Source organism: Rattus norvegicus, chromosome 19 (genome assembly GCF_021556685.1).
Source record: "Rattus norvegicus strain SHRSP/BbbUtx chromosome 19, alternate assembly SHRSP_T2T, whole genome shotgun sequence".
Taxonomy (NCBI): Eukaryota; Metazoa; Chordata; class Mammalia; order Rodentia; family Muridae; genus Rattus; species Rattus norvegicus.
The window spans coordinates 45655793-45680452 of record NC_141552.1 but is presented as its reverse complement, the minus strand read 5'-3'; the positions used below and the strand labels follow the sequence as shown (position 1 = coordinate 45680452).

At 46.9% G+C, this 24660-nt stretch overlaps 1 protein-coding gene across 17 annotated transcripts in view; it reads right to left on the bottom strand.

Moving 5' to 3' along the window:
* Arhgap10 (Rho GTPase activating protein 10) overlaps positions 1-24660 on the bottom strand; it is a 267994-nt gene that overhangs the window by 169608 nt on the left and 73726 nt on the right. For 12 of the 17 annotated variants that reach the window (XR_015643473.1, XR_015643474.1, XR_015643476.1 and 9 more), the window contains 3 exon segments: positions 23801-23896; positions 23666-23727; positions 4147-4218 (listed from right to left, as the gene is read on the bottom strand). Coding sequence is in view for 11 of the 17 variants with exons in the window: in XM_087595148.1 (XP_087451274.1) it covers positions 4147-4218; positions 23666-23727; positions 23801-23896 (230 nt within the window). In the remaining 6 variants the exon portion in view is untranslated. 17 annotated transcript variants of the gene reach the window in all.

The window sequence follows — 24660 nt, the reverse complement described above, 5'->3', positions numbered from 1 at the left end:
TTTTCCTCAGAACGGCCTGGGATGTCCTATGCTGACAACCATAGTCCATGGTGGGTGAGGGACAACGTGGGAGTCAGGCAGCTTTCCTTCAGCTTCCAACTTTTCAGTCTGCCTCTGAAACAGAAGCATTTTTCCTTTATCTTTATGACCAGGGTAGTTCATAGCATCTCTGTACGTGTACGGTCTATTACAATTAGAGACAGCTACCATCTCTCCGCTTTCCTTGAGCTTCTTGTCGACTATTTTAATAGCAGGAAGTCCTGTCCACCCCACACTGTGGACTCCACCACAGCATCTATTTAAAAGTGGCATCGTGGAGACTCCATTGCGACCTGGATACGCGTGGTCACTTGGTGTATGGTCACCTGCAGGAGCAACTGTGACAGACCTGGCTGTCTCCACTCGGGAAGCGTGTGCCACCTCTTCTAATTTTCATCAAACAGCTGAAAACATATCAACATGTTTTTATAAAATTACTAAACCAAGCAAAGATTAAATATCACTCATGAGAAGATACCTTATAGTGTTATAAAACCGCACATGTGAGAAAAGACAGAGATATGGCTTAAATTTAGCAGCGTGGGATAAAATAAGAACAATGTAAATATATACATGGGAGAGGAGTTCCCGAACCTGAGACCCGCCACTCACATTCACAGACCTCTTAAAGGGCACTCACGGTAAAATATACACAAAGGCGCCCGGAGGAGAGCGCCCCACATTTAAATGCATCACTGAACTAGGCAGATCGGTGTTAACTGTTTGACTGGGAAACAGAAACTGAACCCCACCCGTGTCAAAATTAATTCCAGATGGGCTGAGTCACAAGGAAAAAATGAGGCTATACTTCAGAGATCGCCATCAGACCTCGGAATGAAACACTGTCTAAGGAAAGCTGAACCTTCTGCATTTCAGAACAGTGCACAGCCACCCAGCTAACAGGGTAAACAACAAAGGAGGGGAGGGAGGCTGCCACCAATGTCAGAAAGGAACTGGACGCTCAATTCACGGCTACCTTTATACCTTTTACCAACACGTTTACCTTTCCATAAAAAATAAACCATAGGGGCTGGGGATTTAGCTCAGTGGTAGAGCGCTTACCTAGGAAGCGCAAGGCCCTGGGTTCGGTCCCCAGCTCCGAAAAAAAGAACCAAAAAAAATAAATAAATAAATAAAATAAACCATAAAAACATGAATGTAACTACATATTGTGCCAGAATTTTACTTTTGTTTTGGGAGAGAGAGGATTTTTCGTATTAAATTTTCTTTAATGTGACTATCTTTGTACAGTTATCTACATTTCAGAACTTTTCTTGAGAAACTAAAAGGTTTACCTCTCACATATAAACATTAAATAACATCCAGTGTTTGAGGAGTCTAGAGAATTTAACCATTTTCTTAGGGCATTCCAAGTCTTCTCTCTGTATATGAGTGAGGAGGTGAAGGGACTACTCCTCACAGGGCTTAGGACCCAGTGCGAGCAGCTATCACCAAGGATGCTCTTCCAACACCCCATGAAGCAGAGTCCTCCACCTCCTTTCCATTCTCCACGCCCCACTAACATCCCGCTGCCAATGAGACCCAGTCCCGGGGTGAGTCTACCCACTTCAGCACCCTGTGTGCCCCAGGGCCTCACGCTGTGCCTTCTGAGGCACAAGTAGGTGCTTTATAACTAAAATGAAAGTAACAGGATTACCCACAGCAACACTCCTGTTTTACCAAAGCACTCGATATGATAAACCACTCCAGTGGGCTGGTCTCACCAACACTTTGCAGTTGTTTACAGAATCTTGGTAAGTCAGTTTTTATTAAATCTATCTGTTAGACATATTCTTGGAAAGAAATGTTTTTAAAATGTGACGAGTTTGGTCCCAGGCAGGAGTGAGAAGTGATAATCTATGAAACAACATTTGTTTCAAGTCCCGTGTTTAAATTTTTGTGTCAAACTCCGCTCTCTCCACGGTCAGCTGAATAGTCAGTCAGTCAGACCAGTCTGGGGCGTCCACTTCATTCTTACATGCTCCTGCTACTAGTTCAGAGGGGTCCGAGAAAGCAATTTTAGATTCTTGTACTTGCACAGTTTACTCGTGTGCTTGCCTCTAATGAGCAATGGCTTTCAAGGTGCTTGGGGACACTGCAAAATAAATGCCAACACTGTCCAGAAGAAGGAAAGAGCGTGGAAATGAGTTAAGAGATGAAGCAAGCCTTATGTAAATGTCCAGCGGCACCATTACACAGCCCAGTGTACACAGTGTCTTGCCAGCGTGCCAAGGCCAGTGAGCGCTCACACAGGGTTGGATCCCATGAAGCCCACAGGAAGAAAAACAGAAGAACCTGCAAAACAGAAACAAGCCCAAACCTGGCAGACATGCGTCAAGGAAGGTACAGCAAAACAGAACAAAACCATCCAGAGAACCCTAGAAGGCTTTTTACATCCAATTTACAAAAACCGCCTATTGCCTTAGATTACATTTAAACCAGAGCTAAACATGTCATTAGGCTTCTGGAAACGAGAGAATGCAGGCACAGATGAAACCAAAAAGCCCCACAGAGAGGCACAGCAGGTGAGGTCAGCACATGGGGAGAGGAGAAGTCAAGATGCTGACAGAGACACCTGGAGACTCCCAGGCCTGCAACTTTTAAATACTCTGTTGTTATCTCCACAGGAAAACAGTTCTGTGCTGTTCAAGAAGCTCTTCAAACTAAGAAAGTCTTTATTAAAGCATATCATGCAAGCACGCTAGCCAAAGGAACACAAAGATGGGGTTGTCAAAAACTGAGTGTCTAGAAAGCAGGGACACACATGTGTGTACACACACACACACACACACACACACACACACACACACACACACACGGACCTAAACTGCAACTCCTCTCTAGTTCCTACAGAACTATTACTGACCAAACAAGCTCCTTTCTAGATATCTATGGTAAGGCAAGGTGGAGGCTTCTGGAAGGTAATAAATGAGACATGATCATTAAAGATTTAACGACATAATGTAAGGGATGGCTATGTATGTACGACTCTTAGAAGCAACCACTTCTGTTTATTATGTTTAAGGGTAGGGAGTTTTCTAGGGTCCCACTTGGTTTTTCCAGGGGTCACCAACAGACAGGACAGCAATTCCCCATACTGTACTGACCAAGAATGTAGCTAAATTCTTCAAAAACCCTGCTGCCAGAAACAGGACTTAGAGATAGTATTTGGTCACTGCACAGCTTGAGCCATACACTAGATCAGCGCAGTAATCTCTCCCTGTGAGGGGCCCGTTTAGAACACAAAGGAAGCCCAGGAGAAGGGAAAAGGCATCGGAGAAGATTTTGCTAATGTTCAACAGAAGAAAGAAACAATACAAAACCTGCGCAGGGGAAGGGCCAGGGCTTTTTCTGTCTATGAATATCAAGGGAAAGGGGACAAAGTTCACATCCCCAGTGCTGTGTGGAAGAAAGTAACAAACATGGAAGGTCTCTTCCCTACTTCAAATTTATTTTGGCTGTCTCTTTGCTCTCAGTGGTTGACAACTCATAAATGTTTTGTCTCTCACACATACACAAGGAGGGGAGGGGAGGGGAAGGAGGGAGGGGGGAGGGAAGAGAGGGAAGGGAGGGAGGCCAGGAAGTGGAGGTGATGGAAATTATTACTCTAGGTTAACTTTAAGGCTAAGACCACAAACCTTAGAAGCTGCTAAAATAGATTCATGCTCCCCTGTGGCAAAGCCGCTTGCTGTATTGTTCCCAGAAATCCTGGCTGCATCTCAGATCCTTGAGTGTGAGGCTGTAGTTCACTCTCATGTCCCTAATCATAAAGTCTAGCACAGTGCTAGTTCTCCACAAACCAGAGAAGCATGCACACACCACTGCACTGCACTCTACGGTGGAGAGACTTCTATCTAGAAAGGGAAGAAGACTCTCCTCAGCGTGGTCTCACCAGAGATGATTAGCGGATGTTTTACTGCCCATCTAGGTGTTTTGTTTTGTTTTCAATTTCCCCTCCCTGAGGGGAAAAAGTGCATTTCAAACATCAAACAACAGATGGTCTAGCCCAGCACCTCCCTCGACTCTGCCAGAGGTAAGCCACGTGTATAGCAGCAGCAGGGACTCGGGCGTGTTCTGTTTCTGAGTGGGTTCAAATTAGACACAAACCTTTACAGCTCCAAGTTGCTCTTTTCTGAATTTCTCCAAGGGCTTAATCAGGGTTTCAGTCACACTTAATGCCTAGAGAACAAGAGTAATAACAAGAACACAGCGTTAGGAAAAAGCAGTGTCTCCCTTTCGGCCTGCACTCCACCCTGAAGTAAAATGAACACCAGCACATTTGGCAGTTTTACTCATTCTGTCAGTGTAACAACTAAGTCAATGTGTGACGTACTAAAAGGCTGCACATCTGTAAATGTTTTCAGGGAAGGGAGCTGGAGCAGCTGGCGAGGATCATGGAACTCAGCCCCACTCAGCCCCACAGCTCTCCACAGAACAGCGAGGAGGCTATCCGGAAACAACAAAGGGCTCTATCATACCCACCAACAGAACACTTCTGTAGGCCACGGTTTTCACCTCCTCCTCCTCAGAGATTTACAAGTCAATTACATTCCTTCAATTGGTCCTCGGACTGAATTAAGAGAAGGACTGAGAACTGTGGATATTCTTCCAAATACAAGGAATCTGGACTAGACTGCCCCACTGACAATTCCTTGTCCTTGAGAGGGGAGAAGGTGGATCAGCAACTTCCACAGTCAGAGCAAGTGCTATGACCTGCTCGCAGGCCTGGCATGATGGGAGGGGGTCAAAAGGAGGGACACACACACACACACACACACACACACACACACACACACACACGCCACAGTCTCATTCATGGCTTACAGTGACTCACTTGCGGCTTTTCATTCAAAACCATGAAATGCTGATGATGCAAATAGAAGGATTATTTACCTAGGGAGGAGAGAGCACACTTAGAAGGAGCATGCTACTAAACTGTGGCCTCTCAGCTGCCAATTCCAAGACTCAGAAACATCCGCAAGGAGAGAAGGCCGTCAAAACACTACACAGGAATGTGTCATCCAACTTTTACAACCCCCACCCCCATCCCCGCCGCCTAAAAAAACTTAACCCAAGCTTGCAATAAAGAGAAAATGGTGAATGACTTTAAAAGGAATGGAATGTATCAGAAATCAAATGTAGTTCCTTCTCCCTCTGCAGGCCAGGTAAGTGCCTACTGTAACCTAAGGCTGCTCTGTACTCACTATATAATGATTTCTTCCAAAATGAACATTCAGAGTACAACGTGAAGAATAAAAGCATGTAACTGTCCCCTCAAACAAGGACACCTGTGTGACACTCGCCCACACGCAAGAAGGAGAGGAACCGTCCACACAGGGAGAAGGGCCTCATCTTCCAACAACACACACACAGGAGAGGAACCGTCCACACAGGGAGAAGAGCCTCGTCTTCCAACAACACACACACAGGAGAGGAACCGTCCACACAGGGAGAAGGGACTCGTCTTCCAACAACATACACACAGGAGAGGAACCATCCACACAGGGAGAAGGGCCTCGTCTTCCAACAACATACACACAGGAGAGGAAACGTCCACACAGGGAGAAGAGCCTCGTCTTCCAACAACACACACACAGGAGAGGAAACGTCCACACAGGGAGAAGGGCCTCGTCTTCCAACAACATACACACAGGAGAGGAAACGTCCACACAGGGAGAAGGGCCTCGTCTTCCAACAACACACACACACAGGAGAGGAAACGTCCACACAGGGAGAAGGGCCTCGTCTTCCAACAACATACACACACAGGAGAGGAAACGTCCACACAGGGAGAAGAGCCTCGTCTTCCAACAACACACACACACAGGAGAGGAAACGTCCACACAGGGAGAAGGGCCTCGTCTTCCAACAACATACACACAGGAGAGGAAACATCCACACAGGGAGAAGGGCCTCGTCTTCCAACAACATACACACAGGAGAGGAAACGTCCACACAGGGAGAAGAGCCTCAACTTCCAACAACATACACACAGGAGAGGAAACGTCCACACAGGGAGAAGGGCCTCGTCTTCCAACAACACACACACACAGGAGAGGAACCGTCCACACAGGGAGAAGGGCCTCGTCTTCCAACAACACACACACAGGAGAGGAACCGTCCACACAGGGAGAAGGGCCTCGTCTTCCAACAACACACACACAGGAGAGGAAACGTCCACACAGGGAGAAGGGCCTCGTCTTCCAACAACACACACACACAGGAGAGGAAACGTCCACACAGGGAGAAGGGCCTCGTCTTCCAACAACACACACACACAGGAGAGGAAACGTCCACACAGGGAGAAGGGCCTCGTCTTCCAACAACACACACACACAGGAGAGGAAACGTCCACACAGGGAGAAGGGCCTCGTCTTCCAACAACATACACACAGGAGAGGAAACGTCCACACAGGGAGAAGGGCCTCGTCTTCCAACAACATACACACAGGAGAGGAAACGTCCACACAGGGAGAAGGGCCTCGTCTTCCAACAACATACACACAGGAGAGGAATCGTCCACACAGGGAGAAGGGCCTCGTCTTCCAACAACACACACACAGGAGAGGAACCGTCCACACAGGGAGAAGAGCCTCGTCTTCCAACAACACACACACAGGAGAGGAAACGTCCACACAGGGAGAAGGGCCTCGTCTTCCAACAACATACACACAGGAGAGGAAACGTCCACACAGGGAGAAGGGCCTCGTCTTCCAACAACACACACACAGGAGAGGAAACGTCCACACAGGGAGAAGGGCCTCGTCTTCCAACAACACACACACAGGAGAGGAAACGTCCACACAGGGAGAAGGGCCTCGTCTTCCAACAACACACACACACAGGAGAGGAAACGTCCACACAGGGAGAAGGGCCTCGTCTTCCAACAACACACACACACAGGAGAGGAAACGTCCACACAGGGAGAAGGGCCTCGTCTTCCAACAACATACACACAGGAGAGGAAACGTCCACACAGGGAGAAGGGCCTCGTCTTCCAACAACATACACACAGGAGAGGAAACGTCCACACAGGGAGAAGGGCCTCGTCTTCCAACAACATACACACAGGAGAGGAATCGTCCACACAGGGAGAAGGGCCTCGTCTTCCAACAACACACACACAGGAGAGGAACCGTCCACACAGGGAGAAGAGCCTCGTCTTCCAACAACACACACACAGGAGAGGAAACGTCCACACAGGGAGAAGGGCCTCGTCTTCCAACAACACACACACAGGAGAGGAACCGTCCACACAGGGAGAAGGGCCTCATCTTCCAACAACATACACACAGGAGAGGAAACGTCCACACAGGGAGAAGGGCCTCGTCTTCCAACAACACACACACAGGAGAGGAAACGTCCACACAGGGAGAAGGGCCTCGTCTTCCAACAACACACACACAGGAGAGGAACCGTCCACACAGGGAGAAGGGCCTCGTCTTCCAACAACACACACACACAGGAGAGGAAACGTCCACACAGGGAGAAGGGACTCGTCTTCCAACAACACACACACAGGAGAGGAAACGTCCACACAGGGAGAAGGGACTCGTCTTCCAACAACATACACACAGGAGAGGAAACGTCCACACAGGGAGAAGGGCCTCGTCTTCCAACAACACACACACAGGAGAGGAAACGTCCACACAGGGAGAAGGGCCTCGTCTTCCAACAACACACACACAGGAGAGGAAACGTCCACACAGGGAGAAGGGCCTCGTCTTCCAACAACACACACACAGGAGAGGAAACGTCCACACAGGGAGAAGGGACTCGTGTTCCAACAACACACACACACAGGAGAGGAACCGTCCACACAGGGAGAAGGGCCTCGTCTTCCAACAACATACACACAGGAGAGGAAACGTCCACACAGGGAGAAGGGCCTCGTCTTCCAACAACATACACACAGGAGAGGAACCGTCCACACAGGGAGAAGGGCCTCGTCTTCCAACAACATACACACAGGAGAGGAAACGTCCACACAGGGAGAAGGGCCTTGTCTTCCAACAACATACACACAAGAGAGGAATCGTCCACACAGGGAGAAGGGCCTCGTCTTCCAACAACACACACACAGGAGAGGAACCGTCCACACAGGGAGAAGAGCCTCGTCTTCCAACAACACACACACAGGAGAGGAAACGTCCACACAGGGAGAAGAGCCTCGTCTTCCAACAACACACACACAGGAGAGGAAACATCCACACAGGGAGAAGGGCCTCGTCTTCCAACAACACACACACAGGAGAGGAAACGTCCACACAGGGAGAAGGGCCTCGTCTTCCAACAACACACACACAGGAGAGGAACCGTCCACACAGGGAGAAGGGCCTCGTCTTCCAACAACACACACACACAGGAGAGGAAACGTCCACACAGGGAGAAGGGCCTCGTCTTCCAACAACATACACACACAGGAGAGGAAACGTCCACACAGGGAGAAGGGCCTCGTCTTCCAACAACATACACACACAGGAGAGGAACCGTCCACACAGGGAGAAGGGCCTCGTCTTCCAACAACACACACACAGGAGAGGAACCATCCACACAGGGAGAAGGGCCTCGTCTTCCAACAACATACACACACAGGAGAGGAACCGTCCACACAGGGAGAAGGGCCTCGTCTTCCAAATGCATCCATCTTAAGCATTCTGAATTTTAAACCCAAATGTTCTACGTTTAGCACCATGCGACCTGCCCAGAGACCACCACACACTGAAGAAGAGAACAGAGACAAAGAACTGGTCATCCAAGTAAGATCAGGGACAGACCACGTTGTATCTCAGAAAATAGACACCAAAGGCTTTACCTCCCAATGTTTCTCAAGGCGATCCAATCCACAGACACTGTCCATAAATTAAGATACTTGGGCCAGAAAAGGCACCAGCCACCAAATCTGACAACTAGGGTGTGTGATTCCCAAAGACCCACAAGGTAGGAGAGAACTGACTTCCCATGGTGTTCTCTGACCTCTACGCACACACAGTAGCATGTGTGTGCCCCTCCAACATACATACAAATTGAGTAAATATGAAAACATCTAATATAAATTTAATATATGACACCTGTGTCAATCGCAAAGCTTGTATGTCCAGATCTAGCCCACTACTGTTGCAGAATAAACCCACGCATAATAAGTACATCCTCGATTGAGTCTGATATGCTCAAGAAAGAAGGAAGCCTGGCAGTGTACGCCAGTCTAACAAGGCTGACAAATGGTTATAGTCACAACAGATAGGGATGGACAATTCCCATAAAATACTGCAGTACCAAATGGGCACCACACCATCCATAACAGCCATCTTAAGCCAACCCACTGCTCAGTAAACTATTATATGTGAGCACCTGGGCAGAGTCACAAGGTCCCAAGAAAGAACAGCACCCTAGCCCTCATGAAATCTGATTAGTGAGCGAGACACAAGTGCAAGTTCAAACGACGCCTTCAATCAGAAAAAAGTAGGGCCAAGTGTGATGAGTGCCAGTACAGCACCAGACCATGACACAGTCACAACATCCCTGGCTGAGAGAGAAGCCACCAGAGGTTTTAAGCAGAGAACTGACAGAATGATTACATCTTTTAAAGATCTGCTGCCCTGAGCAAAGGCCTTATAAGCGGGGAAACTGAAAGAAGAAGCTCTTCCAGGGGTTTCCTCAGAAGCAAACCATGAAGGTGTCATTGCTCAAAGGCGGCAGCAGGTAGATTAAAGATACATCTGCAAGTTAAGTGAACTAAGTGTGGCAAAGATTACGTATCTGCTCCGAGATCCTGTGTGTGCAAAACTACCTAAGAGCACTCCTACAGGGTGGATCCTTAACATCCTCCCAAGGTCCCTAATGGTGAAGGGGCCCTCGGCAGCCTGTAGCACCAGCAAAGCCTTTCCAAGAGGAGGTTTAATTGAGAAAATATCTTACAGTTGAATCTCATGGAAGCATTTCCTCAACTGAGTCTCCTTCCTCTCTGATGACTCTAGCTTGTGACAAGTTGACACAGAAAACCAGCCAGTACAGGTCCTTCTCTAGAGAAAGTTATCCCAGGAACCCTAAGATCCTAATTTATCCACAATTCTGAGGCTCTCGATGAGTTCGGGAAAGCCAAAGCAAGAGCTGGATTTCCATGTTACTCCAGAAGATGAAGAGCACAAACCCCAGACTCAGTTAGACTCACGACATAAGATGTCTTAGGGTTTGTTGTTGTGAAGAGACAGATACCATGACCAAGACGACTCCTAGAAAGGCAACATTAAATGGGCCTGCCTTACAGTTTCAGAAGTTCAGTCCATTATCAACATAATGGAAAACATGCTAGCATGTGGCACACACGGAGCTGGAGGAGCATGGCTCACTGGAAGGAGCCTAAACATAGAAGCCTCAAGGTCCACCCCACAGTGACGTGCTTCCTCCCACAAGGCCACACCTCCTAACGGCGCCACTCCACAGGCCACCAGTATTCAAGCCAGCACTCAAGGTAAAAAATAAAATGACTGTGAAAGTTTCCAATGGTGTCTCCAATATGACTCTGGTCTGACATCTCTATTCAGTAGATATGTGGCTCTAAGAAGCTTGAATTCTCTCAAAATCAAAACTGAAAGATGACTGTGGACACAGCTCCATGACACCTGCTTGGCACAATCAAACCCCCACTGCTGTGTCAAAAACAAAGGAAAAGGAGACTTACATTAAGTAACTTACCCAGCTCAAGATGAGCTTAAGACACCTGCTGCCAATGACAAGAGACCCCACTGGATGCCAATCACTACAGGGTAACCACTGCATCAGCTCTTGGTGCCCCCCACCCTGGAGATCAAAGGCTGAGTTCTGGGCCTGTGAGCACAAAGAGAGTTAAACTTCTACCACAGACCCACGCTCCAGGGCGTGCACAGTAAGGACATTCTAGGTAAGGACATTCTATGGCAACGTTAGTTCGTAATGGATCAGCCCAGGTAAAACCATGAACAGGCTGGGGAAAAAACACCAAACCATCCCTTTCTACTGAAGAGCTACTAGCAAAGACAGGCTGAGTGTAAAAGAAACACAAGGAATGACGTCCACTCCCCACAGCACTCACTATTTTATCCTGGATTCCAAGGGGCTGTGGCCTCGGAAGGAATGCGTAGTCGGAGCAAACGCGGCTTCCCACTGCTCTCTCCCATGACCTCCCAGACACTTCCGATTTTACTGCACTACAGGGAGAACTCTACTTTTCACCCCCAGTGCCGCGGACGGCAGCAAAGGAACACTGAGCTGGGACACACTGTTTATTTTTCCTTGAAACAGGACATCTCAAAAGGGGCCAAGGATTTATCTATCTGAACAAAACAGTTTTCTCAAAATGAAAAATACTTTTCCAAAAAAGGAATGCTACCACTGAGGACATTTACAGACTCCGTAGATGCTCCCAGGCGAGCACTCTGTTACTAATTGTCCTTTTCACATGTACTAACTTATGGGGACCTGAGTGCACGCCATGTCACACATGTGGACACAGAGGACAAGTTTCAGGAATCTCCTGGGGTCCAGGGATCAACCTCTATTTCCAGTGTCTTCACCTGCAAAACCAACTCCCATGCCACTTTACATTATTTTGATCAACAATAACTGTTTGAAGAATCCTAGCCCAAAATAGTGCCTATCAAATTTCAAATCAACTTTCAGATGCTTTCAGATCACAAATTGGATTGGGTTACATACAAGTGATCCCCAGAACCTATAGTTATTTTAAAGAGGGGTGGGGCGGCATAATGGCACGTTTGTAATCTTAGGGTGTGAAGATGGAGACCAGAGGATCCTGGCACACACACTGGCCAGCTGGCCAGCCTGGCCAAATCACCAATCTCTGGGCCAGTGAGAGGCCCTGTCACAAAACAAAGCCAAGTGATGGCTCCATAGAACACCCAAGCTTACCCTCTAAGCCCCACCAGCATCCTACCTATGTATCCAAACACGAAGTGTTGGCTTGAGATCTCTGTCTCTCTGTCTCTCTGTCTCTCTCTCTCTCTCTCTCTCTCTCTCTCTCTCTCACACACACACACACACACACACACACACACACACACACACACACACACGGACACAGAGATAGAAATGAGAGTGAAAAGCAGGGAACAGGACTAGCATCCTCGGAATCAACTGTGGAAAAACGCCTCAGAGCCTGGTCACCTATGCTGTCAGTAGGGCCCTGTGGCACGGGATGAGACAGCCTCTGAAAGCATGAGAAAGATTTTAGAAATTGGGGTACCTTAAAACAAAAAGGACACAAACCCTCAGATGTGGCCACTACACAGTGCTCTCTGGGCTGTGCTGAGAGGCTGTGCCTGTGTTCCTTAACGCTCTACCGTCTAAGGTGCCCAGAGTGTACACAGCTATCAAGGCGCTGTGCAAACTATTTCTAAAGCACACGCTGCTCCTGCACAGTCATCTTCAGCTGCTGAACAAGGCCAATGGCCTCACCACGGCATCTGTCAAACACCGCATTGAGGGACTTGCTCATTTTCCTCTTCTTCCCTTTACTTCTCCCCACACAGGTCAGTCCCCCCTCTTCCCACAGTGTTCTAGCTTCCAAGCGACTTCACTACGTGCCTCCCAGAGACCTAAGCAAAGCTTACATCATCACCTGCCGCCATTCCCGGCTGCAGCCCACACCTGGCTGCACGTGAGGACTGCTCGCCACCCTAGATCTCTGCTCCCACAGGTGCCCCGCCAGTCTCTCTCTCCCCTCTCTGCCCTCCTCTGTACCCTCTGCTCTGTCCTCATGGCTCTGCTCCCGTGTGTCTATCCCTTCTCCTAGCCCTCACTCCCTTCTCTTCCCCCTCTATATCAAATCTGTCACATGTCGTAATTTCTCCCGGGGAACACCTTGGAATGGGCCCGCCAGGTTCACCCTGGACACATCCATGATATCTCATAACACTGTGAGCTTTTCTCCAAGTGGCTGGCTGCTCTCCTGTACTGTAGCTTTTCCCTTCAGTGTACATCAGAGTTTCTTAGGATTAAAATGGCCAGTTAAGCACTCTTTTTTTCTTAAAGAACTGAGCTAGTAAAAGAACTCAATCAGAAAACTCTGCCACGGAGAAAGCACGGCATCTTCGTATCAGCAGTGAGAGGTGTGCCCTGCCACTTCGGAGGTCAGAAGGCTCTCTCTGCTCACTGGGCCTCGGCTCTAACTGCTCCTATCTTTTCAGCACAGAGGAAATAATTTTGTTTTGTTATCCAAATATCTTCAATCACGAAGAAAGAATGACACCCCATACTTCTGTAGGGAAAGAGGGAAGCTAACACCTAGAGAGGAGTCAGCTGCCGTGAAATCCCAATATAGCACTTAGTTTTTAGGGTCAGCTTAAACTGACTCTTAGACCTATTAAGGAAACAAACATTAAACCACATCAGTTGAATAGTAACTCAAAACCACTAACCTAAATTCACTAAAGTCAGTGAGTAGTATGTCTGTTTGGTTGGCTGGTATTTTGAGACAGGGTTTCACTGTGTAGCCCTCCCTGGCTGGCCTGGAACTCACTTTGTAAACCAAGCTGGCCTGGAACTCCCAGGCCTGTTTCTGGCTCCTGGAAGGCTGGCATTAACAGTGTGCACCATCACTGGCCACTAAGAGTTTTAAGGAGCTCACAGCAACAACTAGGACCCAAGGACTGAGGACAACAATGTGTATATCTGGAAATCAAGAGTACTGAAGGCCCAGTGCTCAGTCCACAGCCGCCACGTAGTACAGCACAGATCACCCCCATCCCAACAATGAACATTCCACATTTACTAGTCCGACTATCACCTTTCTTTCTTCCTTCCTTCCTTCCTTCCTTTCTTTCCTTCTTTTTTTTTTTTTTTTTTTGAGCTGGGGACCGAACCCAGGGCCTTACAAGCGCTCTACCACTGAGCCAAATCCCCAACCCCTCGACTATCACATTTCTATTGTTATTCCAGTAAGAACAAAAAGAATCCAGTGAAAATGTTCATCGATTTCCAATCCTAAATCCCAATTACCTTGAAACCAACATATGAAGAAGGTTTGAACTCAAGTTCTAAGAGCCTCAGTTTTAGACTTTCTTCCAGAATATTGCCTATGACATAGGCTCAGATTTTAAAGAGCAAAGAAAGAAAAAGAAATGAAAAGAAAAAACCCAGTTCTATGAATTGCAAAAGTTTAAGAGTCCTCTTAACTCCTGTGCTCTACAAAGTCTATAGCTACACTCGGGCATGCGTGTATGCAGGCAGGCCCATACACACATACCCACACATACGTACACCCATACACACATGCACGCACACAGGCACAGGCTGAAAGGGAGAGGAATGGAGCAAATCCATAAACAACTCTGAGAGGAAACAGCAGTATTTTACAATAATTTTTAAAATCTAATGCCTTTCACTGGTAACAATTTTTAACTTAGACTTCATAAATAATATGAACCATAACTCAAAAACTGCTGGACATCTCAGGAGGACATTAGCCTAATAAGGACACTGGGTCCGTAACCTTGCTTAGCCTTGGCCCGCTATCCTCTCTGCATGTGGGACAGTAAGGACCCTGCTTTTGTTTTTTTTTAACAAAATAAATACTTGGGCAGAACACTGTGAGAAGGAATTCAAAACCCATGGAAGTAAGTGACAGGGTTAGTCTGTCAGAAGGCTATAAAAGCATCATCAGACAGAATTTTAAATTTTGGCTTGTTAGTTTTAAGTAAGAAGAAGAAAATTATAGTTCCTTCAATCAATGATATTATAGACAGAGCTGAGTGAAAATACTGCGCTCAATAAGGCAATAAACTAAGAAAAAAGACAAGAAAAATATCAAAGGAAGAACTGTACAATACAAGCATCTCATCACCAGCAAAAAGGCCTGGACCTCCAGCCTCGCTGGGAGTGTGGCCACCCTTGACTGGCAGTAGGCCACCATCTGGACTGAGGGCTCGTGGTAATTCAGTCTCCTATGTGGCCACAAGCTAAGCACCTGTCTTGAACAAGAAGCTAAACCCCACTGCATCCTCGGGAGCTAGAACATGAAGCATTAAACCATTTGCTGCTGCAGAGACGGCTCAGCCATTAGGGGCACTGACTGTACTTCCCTGGTTCAGTTCCCAGCACACATATGGCAGCGCACACTGTCTGTAAGCCCAGTTCCAGGGGATCCGACACCCTCACACAGAGTGCAGGCAAAACACCATTGCATATGAAATAAAAAAAAACACAAGTTTTTAATTCCCAACATCCACATCAGAGACTCAGACATGTCCAGTGATTCTAGTTTCAGAGGATCCACTGGCCTCTGCTGGCCTCTATGGGTATTCACACAAGTGTGGCATATGCTCACGGAGATACAGACACATAAAAAAATCCTTGCTGGAGAGTGAAGCTTTAACAACCTAGACGGTAAACCTAGAGTTGTATACAAACTCGACTGTCTGGCTGCTGTTGATAACAAGTACTGGCAAAAGGACCCTGCCCACTGCTGTGCCCCACCTACAAATCTCTGATACAAAATTTGGGTCTGCTAGTCAGAATAATACAGAGACACAGAGAGAAGGCTTAGAAATCTAAGAAATGTATTAGGAGAAGGGGAGCAGGCCCAGAAAGGCAGCATCTGGGATGAGGATTCGATTCCAAGAAATGAAGGGACGGGTGGGGAAAGGAGAGAGAGAGAGCTCGAGAGAAGACTGAATTGGTCATACTGTACTTCAAAGCGACTCTGGAGAAAACTGAGCAAGGTCATCCACAGGAGAGCTCCTTCCCTGCCTAAGCTTAGCCACAGTTTGCGGGCAGATGTGCCTGGCCTTAACACTAAGACAATGACCCATCATTCCCCCTCCCTGCATCAGAAAGAGGACTACTGAGTGACTGGCAAAACTCCCAGAGTCCTCCACAGGATCATGGCCGCTAGTAATCCCTTTGACCCCGAATGAACTGCACCACTGATACAGAACCATCTTTATTGACTACAGTAAGCCACAAAGTTGAAAATACTCCAGTATTTCATGTACCATAAACGAGAAATGTTATTAAACTTTATTACGTGTGAACCTAGAACTTATATTCTGGTTTCTCCAAGGAGTTTCTGGTGAGTTGGTTTATTCTAGTCACATACATGCATGAACAAGGAAATAAACTATTTGTGTTAAGATATTTCTAAAACTTCTTCAGAGTCCAAATACTTCTGAATCACCTTTCATCTTAGCCACTGAGATCTGGTTCCTTCGACAAATCTGTCTCCCTTTGTACCTCCAAGAATACTGGAAACATAGCACTTCTTTAAAGGTATCGCACTTCAGTATCCAGGAATTGCTCCCAAGGTGGTAGCGCCCACTTTAGAGACACTGGTTGTGGGCTTCATTGACTTAACTAGAAGGTGTCTAAACAAGGGTTTCCAAGCAAAGAGAGATTCACTACTCCCTCTATGACCAATCCGTCATCTAATGACTGAACTGAAATACTTACAACCTGCACTTGTTTACACGGGCAAGAAGAAACAGACTCCCATCTACTCAAGAGGACTGAAGCCCGGGCATGTATCTGCTTACACACATCCCCTCATGCTCAAAGCTGGAGGGGAAGAACTGAAGGTGCAACCACTGAGACAATGTGAGCACAAAGCCCAGGACTCAATCTCCAGACCATGCACCCCCTGCCCATCCCCACACACACACCACCCAAGCGGACCCTGGCCAAGAAGAGATGAAGAGAAAGTCTAAGTTACAAACAGCTGAAGGCAAGGGACAGAATGTTTCTCTCCTTTGATAGTCTCCTAGCATGGTAGTGGTTCCCAACTTAGTGCTATAGAACAAACTGTTTACTTCAGTGGGCTACAATTTCCTCTTATCTTTCTAACTCATGAACAATCCGTGAGGCCCCAGAGCATCCGGAAGTATGTGCCATGAAATAGTCGATCCGGCTGGTTCCAGTAAGACCCTAGTTTAGACAACTGTAGGACTGAGCTGACGAGCTTCTGGTGGCTCTTGGGTCTGTGGGCACATGTACAATCTAAAGTAAGCCAATTCCTTAGAAACAAGACTATGAAATAGAGGAAACATGAGTTCCAATGGGGAAGTGGAATCTGACGGAGACAGGAGAGTAACACATGACGATGAGTCAGCAAAGAGAATACTGACTCATGAACATAAGGCTTCTCCCAAAACTGGTTCCAAGTCTCCTGGCCACATCAGTCACACTCAGGCCACACTTACAAGTTGAGTTTATCGTGGATGTAATTCCTTAAGTATTCTAGATAGGCAAAAGTAAATCCCCAACCGAGACATCCCTGACAGTAAGATTTACAACAGCATGCATACCTGACGAAACTGCCCCAGGCTTATGAGATGACAGGGTGACGGAGTGACGGAAAATGTTACCAGCAAATGCTAAGCGTCATTTGCAAAGAGAGAAAGAAACCTTTGTAAAATTAAATAATGGGCAACTTCGGCTTTGGGGTTGCTTTGTATCAGGTTTTTAGAGACGGGGTTCATTTGTGTAGCCTTAGTTGTCCTGAAGCTGGCCCCAACCTGTAGAGATCCATCTGCCTCTAACTCCCCAGTGCTGGGATTAAAGGTGTGTCCTCGTACTGTCATGGACAACGCTGAAAGCCAAGTAAGAACTACCTTCACGAAGACTTGCTAGATTTTTCCCATCCTGTACATTCTCTGCCAGCAGAATCACAGACAAATGTGCCCCTTACCCTGGGGAGAACTGACTACATTGTTGTTATGCTTACGACTTATAAACAGCATAGCCTGGCCAATACTGTCCAGTGGTCTGTAGCATCTATTGGGCAGATTCTCATTCGTAAGCAACATTCAATATAAACTGTGTAGCACTAGACTATTAACACTAAACCCTATTCAATTAACACAAACTACATATGGAGACAGCTTCCAACCCCTTGAAAACAGCAAGTAAAAGCACAGCTGTTAAGAGTCCTTTAAACCCCTGGTTGGCATAAAACCATCAAAAATGATTTTCTAACTTTTTCAGAGACCTAACTCTGAGGCAAAGGAGAGTTCATGGGCTAGCGGTTCAGATTTCAGAACTTAGCAGGTCTGGGTATAGTCTGAGAATGGATGTTTCTAGCAAACACCAGTATGTTAATCATCTCCTGATGCCGAGACAAGATGCCGGACAAAAACAACTTAACAGGGAAACAAATGTATTGTGGCTCAGAGTGTACAACACAGCAGCAAATGAAGCAAACTATAGCACAGTACTGTCCACATGCAGGGGGGTGCACACTGCCACTCAGTTAACCCTTTCTGGAAACACCCCACAGACAAGCCTAGAGATGGGTCTCCTAGGCAATTCCAAATCCTAACACATTGATGATGGAAACTAACCATCACACTAGATGGTGAAGCTGGCCCAGTCACCGTACTCAAAGAACACCTGCCATGGAACACACAAAAGAAGGAACAGTACCAAGTTCTCTCCCAAAGAGTAAAAACATTCATTTACTTTAATATTACTTCAGTAACTAGAAAACATCTTTATAGAAAAACAATAATAGTTTGGAATAAAAACTGAGTGTCATACGCCAAAGTGATTATAGGAAGAGCTCAGTGTGTGTGTGTATATGTGTGTGTGTGTGTGTGTGTGTGTGTGTGTGTGTGTGTGTGTGTGTGTGTGCGTCCATAATACATAAAGGCAGAGAGGATGCTCTGCCCAGACACCTGCGTCTAAGGCGCCTCTAGACACCCCTGGAGAGCTCTGCCTTCCATCTCCCCCATGCACTGTTTGTTCTTGCAGCTTCCCTCACCCTGGTCCAAACCCCTACTCTTGATTTGTCAGAGTCGTCGGAAACTGTATCCTCACGTACAGACTGGCAAGAAAACAAAACTCAATCTGTTCAAAGGATTTACTCAGAGAAGTAAATACGGTACACAGGGCTTCTTAGAGATGCTCAAAAAGGCTGTAGCACTATTTTAAAAGTCCCTAGACTCCTGGCCAATGGCCCACCTCAGACAAGTACACCATGTCCTGTCAGGCCACACAACATCACAGGAATGCTGGCAGCTTCCCTGGGACAGCATGCGCAGATGCAGCCCTACCAGTTCCAGCCTCTTACTATGTCGAGCTCAGCCCCCTGGTTTAGGTTTCTTCACTTCCACAATCAGTCAAAAAAAAAAATTACTCACTTCAAAACCCTGTCCTGAAAAACACTGACAGTCAGGCTGCGCGTATCTGCTCAGGGAGATCAATGCTTGGGTGTGAAAGCAAATGGGGACTTCTTTTCCTTAACTGGTACTGTGCCTGCTTCCTTTTCCAGTGACTCACGAATTTCAGTTCATAGTTTTGCTTGATGCCAGGGACTGACTCTTCACACTGAGCACGGTCTACACTGAGCCACACCCATGAACTCTGTATTAATAGCCACGGAGGAGTGCAGGGGATACTCAAACGTGCACTTCACTCGTCTTGAAATGGAAGCAGTTTTCCCCTCAAGAAGGACCCAGCGTTTTGGCTCATCTGTGCTTAACTGGCTAACCCTGCTCATCACTGACTTCTCCAGGATCTCCCCTGCCTCTGTTACTGCAGAACCACTAACCACATGTGCTTCTGCCCACTTCCCCTGGTGGATAGCCACCTACTCGAGAGAAAGAACTGTCACAACACAGCACTGGGCACGTAGCAAACACACAGTGGTACTTGCTAAACTAAGTATGGCCCTGCTTAGGTTTGGAGGAAGGATAAGAACATACTGCTGGGGTTGGGGATTTAGCTCAGTGGTAGAGCGCTTGCCTAGCAAGCGCAAGGCCCTGGGTTCGGTCCCCAGCTCCGAAAAAAAAAGAAAAAAGCAAAAAAAAAAAAAAAGAACATACTGCTGTTGGCTTAAACAGATGGGGAGTTGGTTACTAACTTCTGGGCACATGAATTTACCTGCTAAAGCCCAAAGTCCTACAAAACATGTATTCAGTTTAAAAAAGAAAAAGAAAGAAGGAAAGGACAAACTTTCTTGTAGCTGCTCATATTACAAATGCTAATTATGTTCCCCCAAAAAACTTCCCCCCTTAAGGTCTGCACTTAGCTTCTGGGAACCCACCCCCAATTGGTTCTGATTGGTAAATAAAGATGCCAACAGTCAATAGCTGGGGAGGAGAGACAGAAGCAAGATTTTAGAATTTCCCAGGCTTGGGACAAGAGAAGGAATCCACCATGCTGGGAGAGTGTGGAGGAGAGGAGAGACGCAAGGTCTGAGAAGAGTACAGGACAGAGAGGCATGGGCACCATGTGAAGGACAGGGAGAGCATGGCCCAGAGGGATGCCTGACTGGATCTGGGGCAGCCAAGACAGAACATAGAAGTAGTAATAACTCAGGATCTTCAGTGTGAGGTAGATTAGCCACATGGAAGTGAGGCAGTGGCCCAACCATTGTGTTGTTTAAGGTGTGATAAAAGATAAAGTCTGTGTGTCTGTCTGTCTGTCTGTCTGTCTGTCTGTCTTTCAGGAACATAAACCTTTGAAACAAGTAGCAAACCCCAGGAAGACAGGGTTTATTTTTTTTTAGTAATTAATACTACAAGCATTAGTGTTTTCCTCCCATAGACTGTATTTTATTTTTCCTGTTACTGATTAAACTACTCCCGGCTCCAGCACAGTTTCCCTGCCTCCCACAGCCACTGGCTTAGCTGCTGCCCTCTCCTTCCAGTCATACTTCAGACCTTTGTCTATTCTAATTAACTTGCTAATTACCAGCTATCCCCCAACACCACACTGAAAGTCCCTTGAGGTCAGTATCTGTTCTTATTCAAAGTTTACAGTTGTTGTGTACTCCAAGGACACAATCATGTCTTCATAAGCTTTGGAAAGGTCTTTAAAGACTCGGGGACCATGATGATTTCATCCAGTTTTTATGTGTCAAAAGAAGTATTCACTAACAAGGTTACCCAGACGGCCACTTAATATCAATGTAGTCAATGTTAAACAGCACTGCCTTTCAACTTTTATTAATTTCATTGCTATACTCTACGGTGACTCAGGAGACTTCTGCTTTTGCAGACATGTTAACCGCCAGTAGAGATAATCAGTTCACTGCATGTGGTGGTGCATGCCTATAGCCCCAGCACTCAGTAGGCTGCATGCCTATACCCTTAGCACTCAGTAGGCTGCATGCCTATACCCCCAGCACTCAGTAGGCTGCATTTGGCAATACACAATTGTGCCCTGGCATTTAAGAGGCAAAGGCAAGGGGACAAGTCAAGCTTGAGATCTGGTCCCAGAAAGGATTAATTCTGAAGACTGAATTCTGGTCAGGGTGAGAGAAGAAAACCCTACAAACCTGAAGTGACTTAGGAATTTGTAATCAAATAGAAATTAAGAGGAAAGATGATTCCGAGAAAGCAGATACTGCTGGGAGACACCGAAGGAATGAAACGGATATGAACTGCTTTCTGGAATAGAGGCACGTTGTGTGACTGTTAAAGTGGCACCTTCCTGAGATATGTCCTGAGGTATTTGCACTTGAAATGTATACATCTGTACATGAGACACCACAATAGCAGGCTGACAAACAAAACGACAGCAGAATTAGGAATGCAGCAGAAACAGGATCAGATGTGGAACTGGGCGCTGAGAACATGTAATTTAACACCACATTATCGTTTTGCTTTGGATTTCCCAAACTAAACTGGAGTGTCTTATTCACACTGGGGTGTCCGTGGCTGTCTCCGACTGCTTCCTTTCCCACAGCTGCTTCTCTTCTCAAGCATCAGTTCTGAGGGTTAGGTTTGTTTGGGGTTTTTGTTTTTGTTTTGTGTTTTTTCTTTTTTTGGAGGGGGGTGGTAGTAGTTGGTTTTTTTGTTTTGGGTATGTTTTGTTTTTGTTTTAACCCAAGGCAGGGTTTCTCTGTGCAGCTCTAACTGTCCTAGAACTCTCTCCATTGAGCAGCCTAGGCTCAAACTCAGAGATCCACCTTCTTCTTGCTGCTGAGTGTTGGGATTAAAGGCGTGCAGGATCTCTCTCTCTCTCTCTCTCTCTCTCTCTCTCTCTCTCTCTCAGCACGCACACACACGTCAGTTTTCACATGCTGTAGCATGTTCTCTGAGGTTCAAAGCCCTGCACGACACAAACCTACTCTCAATCAACCTAGACCAGGAACCCAACCTCATTATCCTCACTCCCCTCAGTCAGAGGCATGGTCAGCGGCCTCCAAAGCTGAAGATAAAATCACAGTCAGCTAACAATCTCTAGGAACCGAGAAGTCTCCATCAGAGCGCAAAACCACATTACACCGCCTTCATCTCAATTACCTCCAAGGAGTACAGAAACAAATCTTCCATGCCAGCTCTACTCTGCAGGGAAGACAGCTAACAGTGCTCTACGAAAAGGCCCTCAACACAGAACCTCTCTGCTACAGCTGCCCCACAGCTCCCCGCCCATCTGCTTTCAACTACAGTACTTTCCCTGTCTGCTGGCACAACCCACTGTGCATCCACTCAGCACCACCCCTGCTAGCCTTAAACTGTGAATGCAGGTGCTCTGCACTGCTTGCTCCTGTCTTAATGAGAAGAAACACCGTGACCATGGCTACTCTTATGAAGTTAAACATTTAACTGGGGCAGGCTTAGAGTTCCAAGGTTTAGTCCATATTCTCATGGCAGCGGGCAGCCAGACATGGTGCTGGAGAGAACCTGAGAGTTCTACATCTTGATCCATAGTCAGCAGAAGCGACTGTGTACCACACTGGGCATAGCTTGAGCATAGCAGACTTCAAAGCCCACCTCCACAGTGACATACTTCCTCCAATAAAGCCACACCTCCAACAAGGCCACACCTACTCCAACAAGGCCACATCTTGTAAAAGTGCCACTCCCTATGAGCTAGCATTCAAACACAAGAGTCTATAGGGGCCATTCCTATTCAAACCACAGCTACCAAGCCCTCAGATCCCAACCAATAAGAATATAAACGATCAATAAAAGATCAGGATCCCAGAAAAGAATGACTAAATGCTAAAGGAAGTTTTACACACAGACACACACACACACACACACACACACACACACACACCCTTATATAAACCAAGATGTTCCATTACCAGCCCACCCCCATGCCTCCACCTGACATAGTGCAGAAAGCTGATGTCATGGCACTACTGTGATCTAATATCATATTTAGTCTTTACTGATAGCTAAGACATTAGTGACTATGACATTATTCAAACACTAGTTGAACCTGTCAGTACATGCTGGGAAAAGTCTGTGTGATCAGACTATCTGCACACCATGAAATTCTGGGTACATTATGTGTAACTATTCAGATGTGTACATGCCTGTTTGCAGATACGTGTGTACATACAGATGTGGAAAGGCCAAAGGTCGACAAGCAGGTGTCTTCCTCAGTTCCTTTCTCCACCTTCATTTCTCAGACAGCCTCACTGAACCTGGAGCTCAGCCCTTCAGACTCTCTAGCTGGAAGCCCCAGGATGATCCTGGCTTCCTGCTCTGGCGCAAGAGATCTTGAACCTTGACCAAGAACTGATCACAGAACCATCATAGACCCAGAAATCAGAGCTCAGAAAATCCCACCCACTCAAAGCACTAAATGCATCGAAACTTCTGTCAGGCTTGGCTAAACAGCCCAGACTGTCCCCTTGTGGAAATCTTGTAATCAATAAATTTGCATCCCTGCTACTCACCATGATTTCTCTCTGTTCTTCCAGATTCTTCAGAAAGTTAGAAAATTCCCGTAAGGAGGCATCTGTAAGGAGAAAGGCATGAGTACCTGCTGGGCAGGGCAGAGGGAAGCAAACCAGATCTTACACACTTCTTACCTATGCACCGTTCATCATCAGTCTCAGCATCCCCGATAAACTCAAACTTGAAGTCTCTGAGAGAGTGAGCAAACTTCCGCTGGGCAGCTGACAGACCTAGAAAGAAAGACACACAGATGAATGGGGTCCTTGTTTTATGAATGGGGTGCATTTCTGTTAGGAGGGGTAGAAGAGCTATGCTCCACTAAAAACTGGAAAAGGCACAGCCCAAGCCATCTGCAGTCCTCCACCTGGCACATGCCAATCACCCTCTGTCCTCCTCCCACACCCCAGCACTACAGAAGCCACCATTCCCTCCCTTCCCCACTTCCCGAAGCTTCTCTGTGCATCTTCCCATACTCTCCTTTCTCCTCAGTCAGGTCAGAATGTATTCCGAAGTTGACAAGACAATTAGCAACACCCATCTGACAGCACTCCTCTGAGTCAGCAAGATCTGGGCAGAGAGCCAGGTACTTTGAACTGATCACCACCATCACCACTACACCTCAACAGCAGAGGATGGGAGGGGGGAGAGAAGGGAGGGGGAGGGAGGGGGAGGGGGAAAGAGGGAGAGAGGGGAAAGAGAGAGAAAGGGGAGAGAGGGGAAAGAGGGGGGAGAGAGGGAGAGAGGGAGCGAAGGGGAGAGAGGGAGGGAAATCCACTCTAACCCAAGGAAACGAAAAAATTCAAAGTAAACATGTCCAATGAAAGTAGCACTACAGAGGTAACTAATAATCCTAAGGACAAGATTAAATCGTCACTTAAAAAGTATATTAACAGTAAGCAATTCTCCAAAAGAACTATAGGCCTTGTCACCTCATCTTTTCATGACGGGTTATGGTACCAGAGAAGGTCCACATGTGAAATGAGCCAACTGAAGT